Consider the following 21,780-nt stretch of genomic DNA (forward strand, 5'->3'; position numbering starts at 1 on the left):
TTTCTTGTTCTGAACAAGTCCTGAACCAAGTTCAAAACATTTCACATCTTCATTTTTCTCATTATAAAGATTGATAGTTGACTTAACCAGTATGCTTTGAGGATATCCTAAGTACATAATCACTTGAATCACCAAAAAATGCCACTGGTGAAGATCACCATTACTCATAGGGAACAAGTATTCCTGTGACCTCTGTTACATAAGTAAGTGTGTTTTTCCCTCTCTCCACACCATTGGGGATAACTGGCCAGTTTGAAGGGGTGCCTTTGACCTCAGTGTTCCTCAGGACATGGTTGGTGGTTTTCCTCTAAAACCCTTATACCCAGAGTGAATTCCAAGCTGGGAGTTCCCGTGCAGTGGTGGTGGTGGTAGTTAGTTACATTTTAAAAGCTCTTTTTGGAATTGAGTGTTATACTGTTTGATTTAAACATACAACCATAAATAAAGATAGAGCCGTAAGTGTTCATAAATATTCTCAATGGACCCTAAGTCCTCACTTAAATAAAAAGTGCCATTTCAGCCTATATCAGAAATCTTAAAACATGCATTTTGTTTTTATAAACAAAACCAACTACAGTACCTAGTTGAGTTAAGTTATTCATGTCCTACCTGTTGAAGACTTTCCAAATATTTCACATGAGTAGTAAGGTCAGGAGAAATGTATACTTTTGTTTTAGTGGATTTTGAAAGCAAATTTAAAGTATTTTTGTATGTATGCAAACTGTCAAAATCATTCTGAATGGATTGCACTTAAATTATTGTCATCATTGAGTCATCTGTGTTCATGGTTGGCTTTGAAAGAGTTTTTTACCACTTATTTGTAGGATTATTGATGTTATATTTATTATATATTATATATAAATATGTTATATTTATTGTATTTAATTTATATTTAATGCGGCAGTCTTTGGCTATACACTTACAATTTTTTAAAACAAATTTGTGCAAACTTAAAAACAGCTATAACGAAGTTGTTTTTTAGTCACATAGTGGCTGCTCTCAAGTGAGGCTGAAACTGTCTGAAGAATGTTCTTGTGCATATGCCAAGAGACTTCTGGGATGGACATATTTTTAAGAACCAGAACATAAACAACTGTGATCTGTGGCAAGAGATTTAAATGACCTCATGATGACAATGAGAACAAAGCATTTTTAAGTTATCATGGTGTTGTGTTAATTCACTGCAATGTGTTTGTCATTCTACTTAATACACATTTGGTATGTTTAAGTGAGAGCCAGGCAAAAAATTTCAGACTGTATTTAACTGAAGATAACTCTTTCTTTGTTGTTACAAACAAGCTAAATACCAAAAAAAAAAAAAAAAGAAAAAGAAAGAAAATATATTTTCTGAAAATAATATTTCATGAATTATTCTAGAGCTGTAGGTTCTTACATACACACATGTACACACACACACACACACACACACACACCACTTTGGGATAAAGGCCATTTATATTTATATCCTAAAGATTTGATTCATTTTCTGTTGGAGAGAGTATGTTCCAAACTTGCAAGATCAAACAGTTGGCTTGAAATAAGAATTCTTCCTTCAAGACAGATCAATTAAGTGTTTATTAAGTACTTACTATGTGTCTGGCACTATGTTAAATATTATGGAATACAAAAGAAGGTGACTTTAGCTGCCTTTGGTTTAGTTGGGAGAAAACTCTAAAGTGAAAAAGACATTATATAATCAAGTACCAAATAAAATAACACATAACTTATGTGATGCAAATAATGAAATAGCCCTTCTTTTCAGAAATGCCTTCTAATCATTGTCTAGAACAGTGGTTCTCAACTAGAGGTGATTTTGTTCCCAAGAGGACATTTGGCAATATCTGGAGACATTTTTTTATTTTTATGACTGGGGCTATCGGCATCTAGTGGATAGTGCAGATATACTGATAAACTCCTTACAATGTACGGGATAATTCCTCACAACAAAGGATTATCTGGTCCCGAATGACAACAGTGCTGTTATGAGGAACCCTGCTGTAGAATCTACACATGTCAGTGCTAATAAGTTTTGAAGTTATGGGAGCTGGCCCCCCATCTTCATGTAGACCTCTAGTGCCCCTGTAAATGTTCTTTGCCTGAGACCCTTAGATTCTTACATCGAAATGAGCATTGAGTATCCGTAAACCCCTGAATGCTGTATGCAAGTTTTCCAGTACAGTGTTTCAGGGAGAGATGCCGTATCTTTTATCAAATTCTCAAGGTATCCATGTTCCCAAAAAAGATTCAGACCCTACATGTGGAGTAGAAGTTCATAGTGATTAAGACACATCAAAGCAATGTCCTAGTCACCTGAAAGAGACAATGATACAGAACTTTCCTTATCATTGTAGTAAGTTTCAAGGATCAAAATTAAACAGAATACTTGTTGGTGAAAAAAAAAGTTTAAATATATTAATTTAGTATTTTGGAGTAATAAAATCTTTCTTAATGTTTGAGGAAATTATACAAGAATGCCTTAAAGATTATTTAAACATCATATCTAATAATACAATACTGTACATGTAGAATTAGACTGGCCTGATTGTATGCTAACCCACAGGCATAATATATAAACCTATTATTTTGTGATTTAAAATCAACTTCTTTTGTCAGGATTTGCTGCTTTCTCCCAAGTAAGGATCCCAGTTTACATTTCCTAAATGCTGTTGATCTGTTGATTCAGTCAAAGATCTGGACATCATTTTATACAGGTCACATTTCTCTTAAAAACAGTTTAGTAAAGAGAATTGTATTTTTCTCATAAGAAACATCTTTGAATTGAGAGTTGTGTTTCTGATTTAGCATTCAATAAATTAGAGATCTTACCAGCAGTGCATCATAAAAACAAATCTGCATAACCTTGAGTATGCAGATAATTTAATACTTTTCTAAGTCATAGAAATTTTAAGATTAAGTCTTGGCTTAAAAGCCAAGGAAGGGACCTTAGAGATCATCTATTCCAGCTGTTTCAGGCTGTTCTTTGAGGCACAAGACCCAAAACACTACTTCTAGTTGTTACATATTTGGACTTCTACCAAATATTTTCTTTGGGGGTGGGGGAGAGGTGTATGTGGGTGGGAGGGTTATATGCTTCTGATCTAGACCAACCTCCTTTTTCAGATAAGGAACCTGAGACCAAAAGCTTTTGACTTTATTCATTTTATACTTTATACATTTCTTTATTCTGGGTCAAACCAGCATTTTAGATGTATCTGGTCATATTATAGAGGATAACTAGGCAATTACAGTCGTGTGACTTCCTTGCTGCATGTTCTTAGGCAAGTTGCTGAATGCTCTTAGTCTCAGTATACTCATCAGGTAAAAAAGAAATTGTTATATCCTTAGGATTGCTTTCACCTTAGAATTTAGAGTATATCTGGGAAGATGATCTGGATTGACCATGTCTCTCTTAAAAAGCATTTTGAATCATTCCGTTAAGTATTGTTTTTCTGAAATGAATATTATGTCATATAAATAGTGAAGCTGCCTCCTCCCCAAACCAAACTGTGATGTCCAAACAATACTACAAAATAAAGAAACGTCTTTATTACCAAAGGTAACAACACAATAATCACATTTCCTTACTTTGGCAGTAATGAGGGTCTTCACGGACTGATACATCAGCCTCAGGGCTTTTTCCTTCTCACTCATCTAGTCCAGTTATTACATAAGCCACCTAGAAACACAAATTAGGAACTGTAGAATATAAGAAATAAGGACCTTTAAAGATGAAGTACAAGAGCAGATAACATTGAGGGTGCCTGCCTGGGTGGCTCAGTCGGTTAAGCGTCTGCCTTCGGCTCGGGTCATGATTCCAGGGTCCTGGGATCGAGTCCCATGGTGGGCTGGCTCCCTCCTCAGCAGGAGCCTGCTTCTCCCTCTGCCTGCCACTCTCCCTGCTTGTGCTCTCTCACTCTCTTTCTATCTCTCTCAAATAAATAAAATCTTTAAAAAAATTTTTTTTAAAAAGAGCAAATAACATTGAAAGAGGTAAACCATACAAAGTGGAATCTGACCTTGGTGGTCCTTTTGATCATAAGGATGTATCTCATATAGTACTTGAGGAGAGATTATGAGAATTCTTTCCTCCGGGGGTATTTCAACAAGGATTGCCTTACTAATCAATTTTTGTTAGTCTCCTATGGTTTCCAAGGAATGCTTTTATTTGGGCAACAGAAGCAATTAGAGATAATTATGTTAAAGACTACTTACCTGTTTGCCATCAAAAATGAATTAGTAGTCATATTCTGAGAAGATTTTGTTCCAGGATTTTTCCTAGTGTCTCAAAGCAATTAAGTATATAGAAATGAAATTTGAACCTAAATAAAAGATTTTTCTTCAGTGGCCTGACTATATATCAAGTTGCTAGGTTTGTTTATTTATTTTGGTTTGGTTAAGTTTATTGTTGTTTTTTATTAGGAAATAGCTTTGATATGAGTTGATCCTATATTTCTCTGATTTGGGAGTATTACACAATTTAGTGTTGCATTTTATTTTGTTACTCTGGTAAATATATGTAAATTATTTTTTTGGGTAAATTACATTTTTAATGAATGAAGATACAACATTTTAAACTGAACTCTGTGTTTTTTCTTAGGTCTGAAAGAAAGTGCAGAAGAAATGGTCAAAAACAAATTGGAAGGAAAAGATAAATTGACCCCTTGGGAACAATTTTTAGAGAAGAAGAAAGAGAAAAAAAGACTGAAGAAGAAACAGAAGGTATCAATGATATTTTTTTTTTTTTAAGATTTTATTTATTTATTTGAGAGAGAACACAAGAGGGGGGGAGCGGGAGAGGGAGAAGCAGACTCCCTGCTGAGCAGGGAGCCCGATGCGGGACTCCATCCAGGGACTCCAGGATCATGACCTGAGCCAAAGGCAGTCGCTTAACCAACTGAGCCACCCAGGCGCCCCGGTATCAATGATATTTTAAGCAAATACTTATTGAACAACAACCATGTATCAGAAGGTACCAGGTGCTTGGCATCCATTATCTCATAAGGTAACCACTCAGTAGAATAGGCCTTGTTATCATCACAATTTTAAGAAAGAGGAAGGGAAAAACCCAGTAGCTTAAGTGTTTTCTGCAAAGCGATGTAATGAGGTACATATCCTAATAAAAGACCAGAGCCACTTTAACTACAATGTTCTAGAATTTTACCTTTAAGTATGTCACCTATAAGATACATAGTTTAGTTGATACGTAGATATAAAACAGTTCAATTCTGTTTGTGTTTTTGAGGAAGAAAGATGCATACAGAATTTTTTACTTGAGGATATATACATACAGAAATTTTTTTTAAGATTTATTTATTTGAGAGAGAGAGCACAAGCAGGAGGGCCAGAGGGAAAGGAAGAAAGAGTCTTAAGCAGACTCCGCAATAAGTGCGAAGCCTGACGTAGGGCTCGATCTCATATCCCTGAGATCACAACTTGAGCCAAAACCAAGAGTCGCATACTTAACCAACTGTGCCACCCAGGTGCCCCTACATATAGAAATTTTTGACATGAGTGAAATTTTTTTCTCTACATTTCTCAACCTGCATTTTTCACGTTTCAGTATTATATAGATCTATTAACATCTTGTCATTAAATCCCTTTAATTAAGGATATTTCCTCTGCACTAATATGTTGTCTTGAAAAATCTAATTTGACTCCCATAATTTGAGGATAACATCTTTTCCATCAGAGTCCTTAGAAATAGCAGAGACCACTTAACAGTTTTTGCCACTAAAAATACTCTATCTTATCACTAAAATTCAGCATTCTAACAGTATAGTTATTGCCTTAAGATAGTATCAGTAATCACAGAATTTTGCAGTTTGAGTAATCTTAAATGATTTGTTCTAGTCCAATCCTGATGCTTTATAGTTGTAGAAAAATAACTGATTTATCTCCAGCTACACAGCTTGTTAATGACCAAGCTGAGACCGGAATCCAGATCTCTCACTCCAGTGTCCTTTCTACTGTACGGTATTATTTCTCTCTGTCCTGCAGAGGCTTGTGCTTTTGGTACAGCTGTGACTTTCAGTGCTTGTAAATATAGAGGGCTGCAAAATTGAATGATGCACTGGAGGGATTTTTAATACTCCTCTATTTTAGTCAGTGTTTCTGGAAATAGATAATAAAATGAGAATAGAGGGTAAGAGCCCTGTCCCCATTGATAGGTTGCCTCTCTTCTTCCTTAGAACTTCTTTTAAAACTAAGGTAAGCAGTAAAATATCTTCTAAGTGGAATAATCTCATAAGTTATTAAACCATCAGTTTATTGTAAAATTTACAAGTGGGTCCTTTTTGGGTCAATAAAGTAGTCACTTGTTTCTGAGACCTTCAGCAGCTATTCTTTTTGATTTTCATTTGCTGGGCACTTTGAGCTTATCTTGTGCTTTTACTCTTTCCCTTCATTGGGCTAAGACAACTCGTTTTATTATTGCCATTAAAAATACATCTGTTGAAAGCCAGTTTGTTCTAAACTCAGTGCTCTGTGCTGGATTGGTGCTGCATTCCAGCAGATCCCTTCCATCCACAGTTTTTCATATAGAGAAGAGTTTCAAGAATTTCCTTCATGTTAAAAATATTTTTCCCCTTTTCCTCTCTGTGACTTCAATTTTGAAATTGAGAAATTATTATTTTTTTTTAAAGATTTTATTTATTTTTCAACAGAGAGAGAGACAGCGAGAGAGGGAACACAAGCAGGGGGAGTGGGAGAGGGAGAAGCAGGCTTCCCACCAAGCAGGGAGCCCAATGTGGGACTCGATCCCAGGACCCTGGGATCATGACCTGAGGTGAAGGCAGACGCTTAACGACTGAGCCACCCAGGCGCCCTGAAATTGAGAAATTATTAATAAATGAATACATGGTTATGTGTCAAAGTTGATATAGCTATAATTTAGCTCTAAAAGCAGTTAAAGAAATACGTGAATAGATATTTAGTTAGATATGTAGGTATTACATAATCTTTGTTAGAAACATCATATTATTACTGAATCTGTTGTAAGAGTTTGGTGAAAAATTTTTAGTTCTTGTTCTTAAAAGGATATTAATATCAGGCACCTAGGTGGCACAGTTGGTTAAGCATCTAACTTTTGGTTTCAGCTCAGGTCGTGATCTCAGGGTCGTGAAATTGAGGCCCTCATCAGGCTCCTTGCTCAGCGCCGAATCGGCTTGAGATTCCCTTTGCCCCTCTCGCTTGTGTTCTCTCTCTTTCTTTCCAAAATAAATAATTAAGTATTTTTTTAAAAGGATATTAATATCCAAATGAATGCTCTTTAGGGCTTGGTGGGTCTTTTTCAGCATGCAGGGTGATGTTTAGCAATATATACTCTAAATATTTTTATATTAAAATGACTCATTTTTTAGGTTCCTGGGAATAAAACTCAGTCTGGTTAGTATGATCTTAGTTCATATGTTCTATTTATTTTATAGGTTTGATTTTTAATTTAAATATTCTAATTTAGTAGACCGTTTGTTCAAATTTAATTAGGAAAAATTTAACCAACAGTTCTTAAAAATAGCCAAAGGGTTTTCAGGGGTGGATTACAGATAAAACAAGATAATTGTTGAAATTGGGTGATAAGAACAGGAGCTTCATTAAGCTGTCCTTACTGCTTTTGTATATGTTTTAATTGTCATAATAAAAGATCACTTTTTTTAACCTGCAAATAAATTATTTTAAATAATTTAAATGATAACCCACAATGTACTACTTCAAACTATTGATAGTCACTGCAATTTCTCAGTTTTGTGAGAGAAAAGGCCACCTCCTTTCGCTGTCAACCACATAAAAGTGTTCTTCTCTTTTGAATGTCTGTATCATTTCATTTTTGCCTCTTCTAGCACTTCCTATCTTGAACTACTATTACTGACATATGTGTCTGTTTATGTGTCTAGCTTTTGCTTATAAATTGTAAAATTTTTAAAGACAGAAACCATGTATCTGATAGCTTTCATTTCTCCAAAAACCCTACATAATTTTCTATATTTATTAAATATTCCATAAATATTTGTTGAACAAACAAAAGAATAACTCAGATGGGAGTTTACAAACCAATCCATTTTAAAAACTGGTGTAATTCTAGATTGAACTATTTGATTTAAAAGAAATGATAGGATTTTCTTTCATGGTCTTCGTAATAAACTACATGTATTTTTATATTCAACTTTAAGGCTCTTGCTGAAGAGGGTAGTGAAGATGAACTTCCCTCTGATGTTGATTTGAATGACCCATACTTTGCTGAAGAAATTACAAAAATAGGTAAGCCAGCCCATATTTGAGTTTTTAATTGGAATTTTTTTTAAAAAAGTGTCATGGGTAGAAACAATATAAACTACTCATTCTCTTAAAATCCTAGAATTTGTGTAGCTCTTTTAGTGGCTTATAAGCAGTCTGTCCAATGGGGTATAAATATCTCTCAGCTCAGGAAGGGTCGGCATGCCTCCTATACATACAAGGGGTAATTTCATTAGGAGGGTTTTGGTGATGTGATTGACTTAATGGTTTACCAGGGATTCCTTTCTCAGAAATATCCTTGTAGAAGGATTGATGAGAGAAAGGATGAAAGAAAAAGGAAGTCAGCTTCTTGTGTGCTTTCACTGCTTTTTTATGATGCATCTACTCTAGGTCTTTGCGAAGGCTGTGAAAAAGTGAAAGTGAAAAATTTGTTTATGTTCACGTGGATGTGTATATAAATTTCTTTTAATTTTTACAGTGTTATATAACGTATAAAAACTTCTCTGCTCAAATATACAAAAACATCTATGTTCCATTTTATCCATTTTACATTTATCCTACTTCATCATTATAGATGAAAGCCAACTTCCTCCCCTTTTTCCTTGGATCCCTGAACTATCTGGGCATTCAATTTCCTATATCCAAGGAGCTTTGTTTCCATTGCATATGCACTGCTCATTCTTTCCTGAATGCTTTCATTCTTACCTTTTTGGTATGTGTAAATGTGTGTGGTAAGGTTCAGGCCGTACTTAGGTCAGTGCAGAGACTACTGTAAGCATTTTCCATTTGTTTTCATGCATTTTGCCTTTCCCTGATCTAAATACCACACACATGAACTCCAAAAGACTTGCTCCTGGAGCAACTCCAAGCTGGCATTGTAAAGAGAAGGATTTTATGAAATTTCCCTGCTTCTTGTCCCTTGTGACTAGTGGGCCAGAATAGTTCTCAACAGGAAAGTCAAAATTGCTCAAAATTATTTCCTGGTTTTTATAGCCTTTTAGCACTGACATTTTATTGATGAAAAGGAGATCAAGATGAATAAAGTCTATTATAGGATGTCATATTCTTAGGAATTGGAAAGGGAAATGGAAACTTAGCATATTCTGCTTTTTATCATACCTGAGTGGTCATTTCTAGAAGATGATGGATTTTAGCCTTATCCTCTGATTTCAGGAAACCAAATTTATAATGGAGAAATGCAAAGCATTATAGTTTCCTTGTTCTCATTCCAAAGTGCTTCATTTGGCATGTACATTCTAGTCAGACTTTAGAACTCAGGGTAGGATTCAAAGAGTAAGTTAAAAATGTTTTGATGGCTTGGGGTAGCTTGTTTCCTGGAATCAGCACATTTAAATTGTGAATAAGCTTCCTCGAAAGGTAGTAGCAAAAGTTCCAAGGGAAAGTATAGATAAAATTTTTTGCTTTCAATATACTTTTGATTTCAGAGTATATCCTAGGAGTAATTATTTATATCTGGGCTGAAGTTGTTTCTTTAAAGGAAAAAGAAAAACAAAAAGGCTGAGAATTTTTTTAATAAAATTTAGGGCCAAAAAATAGTATCTTGCCATGTTTGTTTATTCATTCAAACAATAAGTATTACCTACTAGGTGCTGGACACTCTGCTAGGCTAAAGGTAGAGCAGTAATAATATAAGCAAGGTTATGTTTCTTGAGAAGTCTATGGTATTAGGGAAGACATGCTAAACAGGTAAACAAATAAGAATATTATGAGAATATGGTCAGTGTTTTAAAGAAAATAGGGTAATATAGAGGATATAACTGAGAGGAAGGAGAGTAGCTTACTGTAGACATAGGGTAGGCAAAAAAGACTTCTGAGGTGATGACATTTGGCTGAGACCTGTAGAATGAGGAGTCCTGCATAAAGAATGTTGCAAACGAGAGGTAAGAGATAGAAAGGCTGTGAGGTGAGAAAGAATTGTCATGTTGGAGAAATTGAAAGACCCTGATGTGGCTGGAGCATGGTCAGAGGAGTTTGGTATGAGGCCAGGCTGGACACAGAATCAACCCAGGGTTTTGTGTCGTGGCAACACATTTGGATTTTGCTCTCCTGACAGTGAGAAGCCACTGAAGGGTCTTTAAAGCAAGAACATGACATGATCTGGTATGTATTCTGGTTCCTGTGAAGAGTACAGATTGAAGCATTGGTGAGAACTGGGAGACCAGACTTTGCAAGAGATGATGGTTGGTTTAGATGGCATGCCAGTAATGGAATTGGAAGGAGAAAAGTAAATGGAATTCTAGATATATTTTGGATATAGACTTGCTGACTTACTTGAATAAGGAAGTAATTTAGCATAACTCTAGATTTTTGGTTTGAGTCTCTGGAAGAATATTCTTCCATTTACTGAGTTAGGAAGGAATGTAGGAACAATAGGTTTGGGTGGGAAGTAAGGTCAGTAGGTCCATTTTGGTTATAATCACTTTGAGATGGTTGGAGGTGTTATGTTACATTTATAAAGGAGTCTGGGTGATCAGCTGAGAAGTCAGTGCAGATATAAACTTAGGAATTAGTAGCATATAAATAGTATTTCAAACCATTGAACTGGAGGTGAAAAGCATTGATAAGAGATGAGGATGCAGGATTGGGCTCCGAGGTTGGGTAAAGCCTACACAAGGTACTATTACTCTGTCATACTGGCGAAGGTACTACTTGGAAGGTAGGGGGAACGTTGAAGAAACTGAGGAGCAGCTGTGGAATAGGAAGAAAAGCATTAGTGTTTGGAAGGGTGTATAGTTCAAACCCCATGGTTGAGCAGGACAGAGACATTTTAAGCCAGATGGACTTGGATACATTTATAACACCTTTGCCCTTGGCATTCCCGTAGAGCTAAACTTACATACTCTTCAAACTATGGAGGAATTGAGTTCGTTAATTAATGCCAGACCTGGTGTTTGGCTTGGGTTAGGAGCCAGTGTGAGTACTAGAAATCTTTTCTCATTTTTCCCCCTACACTATAAACTTGCTATATTTTTTTTCTGTTTTTTCCTAAACTGCAAACTTGATAACAAATGAGAGTTTCAAAAATATAATGTACTTCTAGAATGAGTTAAAAGTTACTTTTTTCTTAGAAATGAAATACAGTTGACCCTTGAATAACATGGGTATGAACTGCACTATGAACCGTGAATCCACTTTTACGTGGATTTTTTTTTTATTCTTATGTTAATCCCCATACATTACATCATTAATTTTAGATGAAGTGTTCCATGATTCATTGTTTGTGCACAACACCCAGTGCTCCATGCAGAATGTGCCCTCCTCAATACCCACCACCAGGCTAACCCATCCTCCCACCCCCCTCCCCTCTAGAACCCTCAGTTTGTTTTTCAGAGTCCATCGTCTCTCATGGTTCGTCTACCCCTCCAACTTCCCCCGCTTCATTCTTCCCCTCCCGCTACCTTCTTCTTTTTTTTTTTCTTAACATATATTGCATTATTTGTTTCAGAGGTACAGATTTGTTTCAGAGGTACAGATCTGAGATTCAACAGTCTTGCACAATTCACAGCGCTTACCAGAGCACATACCCTCCCCAGTGTCTATCACCCAGTCACCCCATCCCTCCCACCCCACCCCCCACTCCAGCAACCCTCAGTTTGTTTCCTGCAATTAAGAATTCCTCATATCAGTGAGATCATATGATACATGTCTTTCTCTGTTTGACTTATTTCACTCAACATAATACCCTCCAGTTCCATCCTACGTGGATTTTTTATGATAAATACAGTACAGTACTGTAAATGTATTTTATATTTTCTTAATAACATTTTTCTTTTCTCTAGCTTTATTGTAAAAATAGATACTAACAAATACACAAAATATGTATGAATCAACTCTTTATGTTATTAAGCCTTCAGGCCAACAGTAGGCTATTAGTAGTTATGTTTTGGAGGAGTCAAAAGGTATATGTGGATTTTTAACTGTGGGGGGTCAGTGCCCCTAACTTCTGTGTTGTTCAAGGATCAGCTGTATTGGAAAAATTTGTTTATGTCTGTCTAATCACATAAACTCCTTAATAAGATTTTGTTTTTGAAGAAGTAGGAGTAAAATAAAGTATATCACATGTAAATATACCCTATTAAAATGTATCCTTTGACAACTTTAGATATTTGATAAACTACCATGAAAATCTGATAATATGCTACATATACTTGATTCATTTAGTCAGTATGTTGAGTGCTTATATCAAATTGCTTGTATATGTTGGTCTACAGTTTAAAAATGCTTATATTTGTATCCTGTCCTCTAAACTTCAGCCCACTTTATAGATGAGTAAATTGGAGCTCAAAAAACATAGCTGAATTGTACAACGGTCAGTGGTAGATGGTAGAACTTGAGTCTTAATGGACTCTCTTTACTTTTTGTCACCCTCAAAGTAAGTATGTTGTAAAGACCGAAGCCAGAGCCAGGACCCATGTGTATAAGAGGTGGACCTGGGGAATTGCTGGATTTCCAAGCAAAGCCAGAATGCCCAGGTCCAGAGGACGATTAACAGACTGTATCTAATTATGGGCATTGGAACTTGCTACAAAAAACAGTGAATTGCAAGGGGGCTTACCACTCCAGTCTGGTCAGTACTGAGACTGCATTTGCCCTCCAGTGAATTCTTTTAACTATTCTGGTACGAAGTGCTCAGCTAAACCCTTTGGAGGAAGTTTTTTATGAGAATACTTCTCGGACATTACAAGTAATGGAAAATGGAACTTCCTTTACAGATACTCCTTTTACAGGTCAAGTTTTTGCAACACATCTTTTTCCATAAATATATTCTGTTACATCTTTTGCTTAAAGAGATAGTAGCCTCAGTAAGGATTTTTAGATTTATTTTTTTAATCCATATCTGATCTGGAATCTCTGTTAGTATTCAGTGTGTTAGAATCAACCATATGTCCTTTTCTCAGCAGTCCCAGGACACGTGGTCTCTTACTTGCCAAAAGATTTACTGAAAAATAAAGATTACCTTTCAGAACAGGAATTTTCATTTCCCTAGTACTCTTTATCTAACTTAGGTCTAATAGCTTTCCAAAGAGAAAAAAAAATGCTTTTTAAAAGAAATTAAGATGTGCCCTCTTAATATGATCTTGTTAACAGTGCAGAAAAGATCTCTGCACATTATTTATCTTCTGGCTAAACAGTTTGGACCAGCACAGTAAATTCTTTGTGAGTAAAGAAATACTCATCATGTTAAAATTGGATATCATTTTTAGCCCTGACCATTTTGGAGATTCTTTTTTTCCTCCTTTCCTACAATCTTTCTTTCAAGTTTATTTTTATGACTTTTCACCAGGTTGTTATAAAATCAGGAACAGTTCATTGTGGGTTCTTTGAAATTATTTCCCACAGCTGTATATGAAGATCTTTATCTCCTTTATGTATTAATCATATACAGCCTGGTTTTTTTTCCTGCCACAGAACTATCTTCTGCATATGTCACTTGTCTATTCACTTCAAAAGGAGCTCTTGCCTTGAGAACATAGGAGCAGAAGTAAACTTAGGGTGTAGAAGTCAGACCCTAAGAAAGTGGAACCTTGATGATATTATATATAAATATACACATATTTTAAAATAGAGAAAAAGTTATAATCTGAAAGTAGATATATCATTTCCTTAAAAACATTTGATATAGGAACAGTAAAGGCTTTCACTTTAGGAAAAAGGGCTGTCTACAACTATTTCTTCCTGGAAGTGTAGACAGATGCCTTGGTAGCACTGAAGGGTGATCCTAAGCAGCACTTGTATGCTGGCATTTTCTCTCAGCTGGGCACGTCTGCAAAAGTACGGCAGGGACTTAGTGCTCACGGAGCAGTTTCTAAAGCCTCTCTCAACTTTTAGGCTTCGTTTTTCCTGTTACCCCTCATCAGCTGCAGTTATTCAACTATTATATGCTTTGTGAATTTATTTATTATTTCACGACAAAATGTATTTTAAACAGAAAGAGTTGTTAAAAGGAGAAGGACATTCGATAAAAAAGGAGTGTTGTTTAGTGATTAACAATAGAGAGCCTGAGCTGGACTGCTTGGGTTTGAATCATGGTTTCTTCACTTACTAAACTTGAGAGAATTACTTAATCTCTCTGTGCTTTGGTTTCCTCATCCACAGAATGAAGATTATAACAAATAATGGAATCTACCTCATAGCATTGTTGTGAGGATTATATTAGTTAGTATATGTAAAGTGAGTAGAACAATGCTACTGCCTGATACACAGTAAGTGCTATGTAAGCATTAATCATTATTACCTTAGAGACCATTGGTTTCTTAGCCAAAGAGGACAGCGTTCAGTAGAGAAGATTGGCATTGTGTAATAATATTCTAGAGTAATACAACATGTCTTTGTAGATTCTGAAACGTCTTACTCATTAGACTAGTCTTTCATACTTTAGCATCCTGATGCCAATCCCTTTTGCACCCCTCCTGCTCCAACAGACACAAAAAAAAGGAAGAAAAAATAAGGCATCAGCATGATCACTGAGGAACCCAGGACATATTATTTTTTTTTTTTAAAGATTCTATTTTTTTATTTGACAGAGAGAGACACAGCGAGAGAGGGAACACAAGCAGAGGGGGTGGGAGAGGGGGAAGCAGGCTTCCCACTGAGCAGGGAGCCTGACGCGGGGCTCGATCCTAGGACCCTGGGATCATGACCTGAGCCGAAGGCAGACGCTTAACAGCTGAGCCACCCAGGTGCCCCCCAGGACATCTTATTTATGTGTAGTAATAGCAAGCACTTTATAGCACCATGTGTCAGGCATTAACTGAGCTCTTCACATTTACCAATTTATTTAGTCCTCACAATAACCCTGTGAGGTAGGTGCTACTATTAGAATTGTCATTTTACAAATGAGGGCACAGGCCCAAACTGCCACAGCGTAAGTGTGATATAGCTAGAACTTAAACCCAGGCAAACTGCTCCAGATTCAAGTGCCCTTAACTCTTGCACATGACTACCTCTCATTCAGGACAAGAACATCTCCTCTAACATCTTGTGGTCTCCAGAAGTCCCAGAGTCCCCGGAGATACAAGCAGTGTTACCAATCAGGAGCCACTTTTACCATAAGTAGTTTTGCTTAATAATAGGGCTGGTAAGTTAATTGAAGATCAGTTTTTGTCTTTAGAGAAGGAAAAATTGTTAAACTTTTACTATGAAATTCTTATTGTAGAGATGAATTTTTCATTTTCCAGGTGAGTTTTTTATATATAGAATTTTAAGAGTTTATGTATTAAAATCACTTTTTTTTTCTTTGTGATTTCTTCTATTATTCTTACTCTAAGAAAATATTTCTTCTATTTAAGATCAGGTAACTAGTCTTCTGGAATTCTCATAGGTTTTTTTTTTTTTTTTTTTTTTTTAATGTTTAACTCTTTAGTCCATTTGCATTTTATTTCCCTGTACATTATGAGGTGAGGTTATAACTCGATTTTTTCCCCCAGAATAAAGCAGATTTCCCAGCACCAGTTATTGAATAATCCCTTCTTTTTCCAACAATGTATGATAGTGCATTTTATTACACACTAAGCCATACTGTTCTATTGTATGAATGGATGTTGAATTTTATCCAGTGCTTACTCTGTATCTTTTCAAATGATCTCATGGTTTTTCTTTTTTACTTAATGATGTAATTATGCACTACTTTCAGAAGAAATCCCTTCTTTATAATACTCAGTCACCGTATCCAGATGTATTTATTTCATTCATACCCGTAGTTATCTCCACTGACATTTTTTACTTCTTTTAGTTTCTCTACGTTTATTTATAAGATTATTCCTAGATACCTAGGAATAATCCTGACTTCCTAGTGTAAATAGAATGTCATGGATAGTCTTGTAATTTTTTCACCCTTCTGTGTTGGTTTGTTGTGCCAGGTATAAAAGAAAAGAAAAAATCAATGAAATCTACAAAAGATTGCACATCTCCAGTGGAAGATGCTGAAATAGAAAGACAAAAGGTAAAACATGATCATTGCTACATTCCTAGTGGATAATTGATATGTACAATTTAAATGAAGTTGTCTACATGAGTTTCTAATGTCCCTAATAAAAAAATAACTGATTTTAGCAAAGAAATTTATAAATAAATTATAAAACACATAATTAAATGTTTTAGCAATGTAGGATTTTTTAAAAAGATTTATTTATATGAGAGAGAGAGAGGTCGTGCTCATGGAGGGGAGGGGCAGAGGGAGAGAATCTCAAGCAGACTCCCTGCTTAACAGGGAGCCCGATGTGGGGGCTCCATCTCACAACCTGAGATCATGACCTGAGCTGAAATCAAGTCAAATGCTTAACCAACTGAGCCACCCAGGTGCTCCTAGCAGTGTAGTTTTTACCAGACATTTTTCCAGCTAATACAAAGTTGAAATTTTATCTCAAACCCAGGTCATGTCCCTTTTTGATTTAGAGGAAAATCAGTCACTATTAAAAATTCTTACTATAGGGTTGCCTGGGTGGCTCAGTAGTTAAGTGTCTGCCTTCAGCTCAGGTCATGATCTCAGGGTCCTGGGATTGAGCCTCACATGGGGCCCCCTGCTCCATGGGAAGCCTGCTTCTCCCTCTCCCACTCCCCCTGCTTGTGTTCCCTCTCTCGCTGTGTCTCTCTCTGTCAAATAAATAAATAAAATCCTAAAAAAAAAAATCTTACTATAACTAAGACAAAAAAATGCTATTAAAACCTTGAAATAATATTGCCATAAGTTTAAATTTTTTTACTTTTTAAATTTAAATTCAATTAATTAACATATAGTATATTACTAGTTTCAGAAGTAGAGTTTAGTGAGTCATCATTTGCCTATAATACCCAGTGCGCATTATATCATGTGCCCTCCTTAATGCCCATCACCCAGTTACTCCAACCTCCCACCCACCTCCCCTCAGCAACCCTCAGTTTGTTTCCTATAGTTAAGAGTCTCTTATGGTTTGTCTCCCTCTCTGATTTCATCTTATTTTATTTTTCCCTCCCTTCCCCTATGATCCTCTGTTTTGTTTCTTAAATTCCACATATGAGTGAAATCGTATGATAATTGTCTTTCTCTGATTGACTTATTTTGCTTAGCATAATACCCTCTAATTCCATCCAGTTCATTGCAAATGGTAAGATTTCTTTTTTTGATGGCTGAGTAGTATTCCATGTGTATATACACCACATCTTTATCCATTTATCTGTCAATGGACATCTGGGCTCTTTTCATATTTTGGCTATTGTGGACATTGCTGCTATAAACATTGGGGTGCACGTGCCCCTTCGGATCACTACATTTGTATCTTTGGGGTAAATACCCAGTAGTGCAATTGCTGGGTCATAGGGTAGCTCTATTTTCAAGTTTTTGAGGAACCTCCATACTGTTTTCCAGAGTGGCTGTACCAGCTTGCATTCCCACCAACAGTGTAGGAGGGTTCCCCTTTCTCTGCATCTCTTCCAACATCTGTCGTTTCCTGATTTATTAATTTTAGCCATTCTGATTGGTGTGAGGTGGGATCTCATTGTGGTTTTGATTTGTATTTCCCTGATGCCAAGTGATGTTGAGCTTGGGACTTCATCAGGATAAAAAGCTTTTGCACAGCAAAGGAAACAGTTGACAAAACCAAAAGAAACCTGAATGGGAGAAGATATTTGCAAATGTCTTATCAGATAAAGGGCTAGTATCCAAAATCTATAAAGAACTTAGCAAACTTAGCACCCACAAAACAAATAATCCAGTCAAGAAATGGACAGAAGACACGAACAGACATTTCTCTAAATAAGACATAAAAATGGCCAACAGACACAAGAAAATATTGCCATAAGTTTTAATTCAATCTGAATCTGCCCTATAATTCAAACTTTGTTTTTGTTATCAAGTGCTAATTTCTCTCTTACTATTGCAAACAACATAAATGTAATGTGCAAATCTTGGAAATGCAGTGACCTTTATGCTTCACTGACTCCAAAGATCCATGGCACAGATTAATATGTATTTTTGCTGAGGCAGGAGTTGGAGTCAACAATGTCCCAATGACCAATGTTCATGTCACTGCCTGGGAGTGAGCCTAACTGGTCACCTAAACTCTGCATGCTAATGCACCTTTTCTATCCTCCATTTATTTATTGCACATACAGTAATGCTCATAGAGTAAAGGAGTGCAAAAAAAAATCTTTCTTTTGTGGAAAATGGTTCTTAAAAGAAAGGCAACTGCAGGTGCCAGTGATGAAAGTAAAAGAAAATTAGAACAATCTAGGGACGCCTGGGTGGCTCAGTTGGTTAATAAGCATCTGCCTTCAGCTCAGGTCATAATCCCATGGCCCTGGGATCGAATCCCGCATCGGGCTCCCTGCTCAGTGGGGAGCCTGCTTCTCCCTCTGCCTATGTGTGCGTGCTCTCTCTCTCTCTGACAAATAAATAAATCTTTAAAAAAAATAATCTAAAGTGGTAGTATAGAAAGATTCACAAAGGTTTGGCAGTATACTCTGTATTTTCTCTCGTACACATGGTTGTTTACTTGGTTCCTAAAGGTTCATGTTTAATCCCATGGTTGGAAGAAAATTCCACTGTTTAGTGGAAACAGACATATTTCAGAAGCAAATATTAAGATTCTGCCTTCATAGAAATGCATCAATTTTGAAAAAGTAAAGGCAAAAAAAGCAAAAGAAAAAAAATTCCTTGCTGTTAAAGCACATGTTTGGAAAGTGTAGGTTGTTTCACAGAATACTACATGTTTGCTAGATTTAGTGTCATTGCCTGAAAAGACCGAAGTGAAAATGAGAAATTTTTATTTGGGGGTTTGAGGACTCTTTTCTATAGCCTATTAACCAGTTACATGAAGTGAAATGTGGTCTGGGTTTTTTGTTTTGTTTTGTTTAAGATTTTATTTATTTATTTGACAGAGAGAGAGAAAACAAGCAGGGGGAGTGGCAGGCAGAGGGAGAGGGAGAAGCAGACTCCCCGCCGAACAGGGAGCCCAGTGCAGGGCTCGATCCCAGGACGCTGGGATCATGACCCGAGCCAAAGGCAGATGCTTAACTGGCTGAGCCACCCAGGTGCCCCTTTGGTCTGGTTTTAAATACAAATTTTCACTCCTCTCCTGCTCTTGGTGATGTTGCTTCTAAAAATTTTATCTCATTGCTCTACAAAGATCTCTGAGTTTCTTTATGAGTTTTGGTAATCCACAATCAGTTTATGGATGACAGATGTCATCCCAGAGCACTAGCGACTGGGTTCTCCTTTCCTAGAGGGGCTATCTGTGCCCCATACTTCAGTTTGGGGAAAAAAAGCACTGTTGTATATTTGATTTTTTTTTTTTTCCCTCCACAGGCTGAAATGGCTTTGCTCGTGATGGATGAGGAGGAAGAGAGTAAGAAACACTTCAATTACAACAAGATTGTAGAGCACCAGAATCTGAGCAAAAAGAAGAAAAAACAGCTTATGAAAAAGAAGGAATTATTAGAGGATGACTTTGAGGTAACCAGGGACACCTCTTAAAGCTGGGTTGAATTTAAAGTTGGCTCTGGAGATGAGCATTGAGCACAGCCAAAGTTAGTCTGAAATGTCTTAGGAAAGGCCCACAGTGGAGCCAAAGCTGCCATCTTTTAGTCCAAAATAGCCAGTTCATCCAGGGTGGATCAAATCACTGTTTAGTTGAGCACCAGGTGAAGTATTGGCTTGTTTTTTCGTTGCACCAAAGCTATGGCTTTGCTGCTTTTTTTTTTTTTTTTTAAATACCTAGCTTTTAATGTTAGAATCATATGCAATGTGATGCTCATGATGGGAAAGATATACATACTCAAGCTTGACTGAGAAAGAGCAGGTTCATGTCACATCGTGTCACACATACACTGTGTACAGTGGCCACTGCAGTAGGCCATGCTTTTTTTTATTGCTACAGCTCTTTGTTTCTGTCACTCCCTCTTTTCCATCTTTTTGCTAATAAGAACTTATTCCTAAAGGCCATTCACTCCTATGTGTGAGTTTGAGCCTATACAAAAAAGTCTACAAACTGATGTCAGCAACTACTTAATGACTTCCAAGAGCAGGCCTTAAAACTCCATTGAAGAGGGGCGCCTGGGTGGCTCAGTCGTTAAGCGTCTGCCTTCGGCTCAGGTCATGATCCCGGGGTCCTGGGATCGAGCCCCACATCGGGCTCCCTGCTCAGCGAGAAGCCTGCTTCTCCCTCTCCCACTCCCCCTGCTTGTGTTCCCTCTCTCGCTGTGTCTCTCTCTGTCAAATAAATAAATAAAATCTTTAAAAAAAAAACTCCATTGAAGATCTGTGGGAAAACAGTTTTCTAATGAATCAATGCAAAACACTCACATTGTATTTTATATGATCGACAGCTCACTTTCAAAATTTGGCCCCGTTTCTGGTCCTTTTGGTTTACTAATTTAATTATTCGTTTCCGTTTTGGATTTGCAGGTAAATGTTAAGGATGCACGGTTTCAAGCAATGTATACTTCCCACTTGTTCAATTTGGATCCTTCAGATCCTAATTTCAAGAAAACAAAAGCTATGGAAAAAATCCTTGAGGAGAAAGCCCGGCAGAGAGAACAAAAAGAACAAGAACTTACTCAGACAATGAAGACAAAAGAGAGTGAAATTCAAAAGGAATCACAGAAGAGATCCATCGATCCTGCCTTGTCAATGTTGATCAAATCTGTAAAAAATAAAACAGAGCAGTTTCAAGCAAGAAAAAAACAAAAAGTCAAATAGCTCTATGTTGTTTCTTTTTGGATTGGGAATGTGTTCTCCTAAAGTATAGTGAAGTGATAGAGGAAATACTTACTGGGAACAAAGCTATCTTTCAAGAATAAGAATAAAATCTTATTCTGACCATTGTAAAATTTCTCCCCCTATATAACAGTTTGACCTAATTGTGGATGATTGGCAGATTTGTTCTGTATATTTCCACAGATTAATCATAATTAATTTAATTAAATTGAAATACGGAATTTATAAAATTTTTGAATTTTATGCAATTCAGCCATTCTAGTAGAAACTTACTCTTAGCCTAATTTTTTAAAAGATTGTTTATAATTCTATGTAAAAAATAGAGCAGTGCCCAGTTTTTAAGTCTGAATAAGAATTACAATTTGAAAATATATATATGCCATACATTAATTTCTCTGAAACAGGAGGCAGATTTAGGTATCTATGTAAATTATTTTTCTAGCCATAATGGATAGAAGCCAGTAATTTTCTTTATTGTTTGTTCATGTTTATTATAGTTTATGAAATTAATTTGTAAATAAAAGTGTAAAATATTTTTATTATTTTGTGTAGGACTGATTTATTTCATTTTATGCACCTCTGAAAAAAATACCTGAACACTTGACTAAGAGGACAATTCTTTTTTTTTTTTATTCTTATGTTAATCCCCATACATTACATCATTAGTTTTAGATGAAGTGTTCCATGATTCATTGTTCGTGCACAACACCCAGTGCTCCATGCAGAATGTGCCGTCCTCAATACCCACCATCAGGCTGACCCATCCTCCCATCCCCCTCCCCTCTAGAACCCTGTTTGTTTTTCAGAGTCCATCGTCTCTCATGGTTTAAGAGGACAAT

At 36.3% G+C, this 21,780-nt stretch overlaps 1 protein-coding gene across 2 annotated transcripts in view; it reads left to right on the top strand.

Moving 5' to 3' along the window:
* The window catches only part of ESF1 (ESF1 nucleolar pre-rRNA processing protein homolog), a 62,892-nt gene extending 41,399 nt beyond the window's left edge, over nucleotides 1-21,493 (top strand). For both annotated transcript variants that reach the window (XM_035005824.1, XM_035005825.1), the window contains exons 10-14: nucleotides 4,598-4,719; nucleotides 8,166-8,253; nucleotides 16,110-16,192; nucleotides 19,532-19,678; nucleotides 20,630-21,493. In XM_035005824.1, coding sequence (XP_034861715.1) covers nucleotides 4,598-4,719; nucleotides 8,166-8,253; nucleotides 16,110-16,192; nucleotides 19,532-19,678; nucleotides 20,630-20,923 — 734 coding nt within the window. In that variant the 3' untranslated portion in view covers nucleotides 20,924-21,493. The remainder of the gene's footprint in view (nucleotides 1-4,597; nucleotides 4,720-8,165; nucleotides 8,254-16,109; nucleotides 16,193-19,531; nucleotides 19,679-20,629) is intronic.
* The last annotated feature ends 287 nt before the right edge of the window (nucleotides 21,494-21,780 follow it).

The sequence above is a fragment of the Mirounga leonina genome, unplaced genomic scaffold (genome assembly GCF_011800145.1).
Source record: "Mirounga leonina isolate KUSES-001 unplaced genomic scaffold, KU_Mleo_1.0 Mir_150, whole genome shotgun sequence".
Taxonomy (NCBI): domain Eukaryota; kingdom Metazoa; phylum Chordata; class Mammalia; order Carnivora; family Phocidae; genus Mirounga; species Mirounga leonina.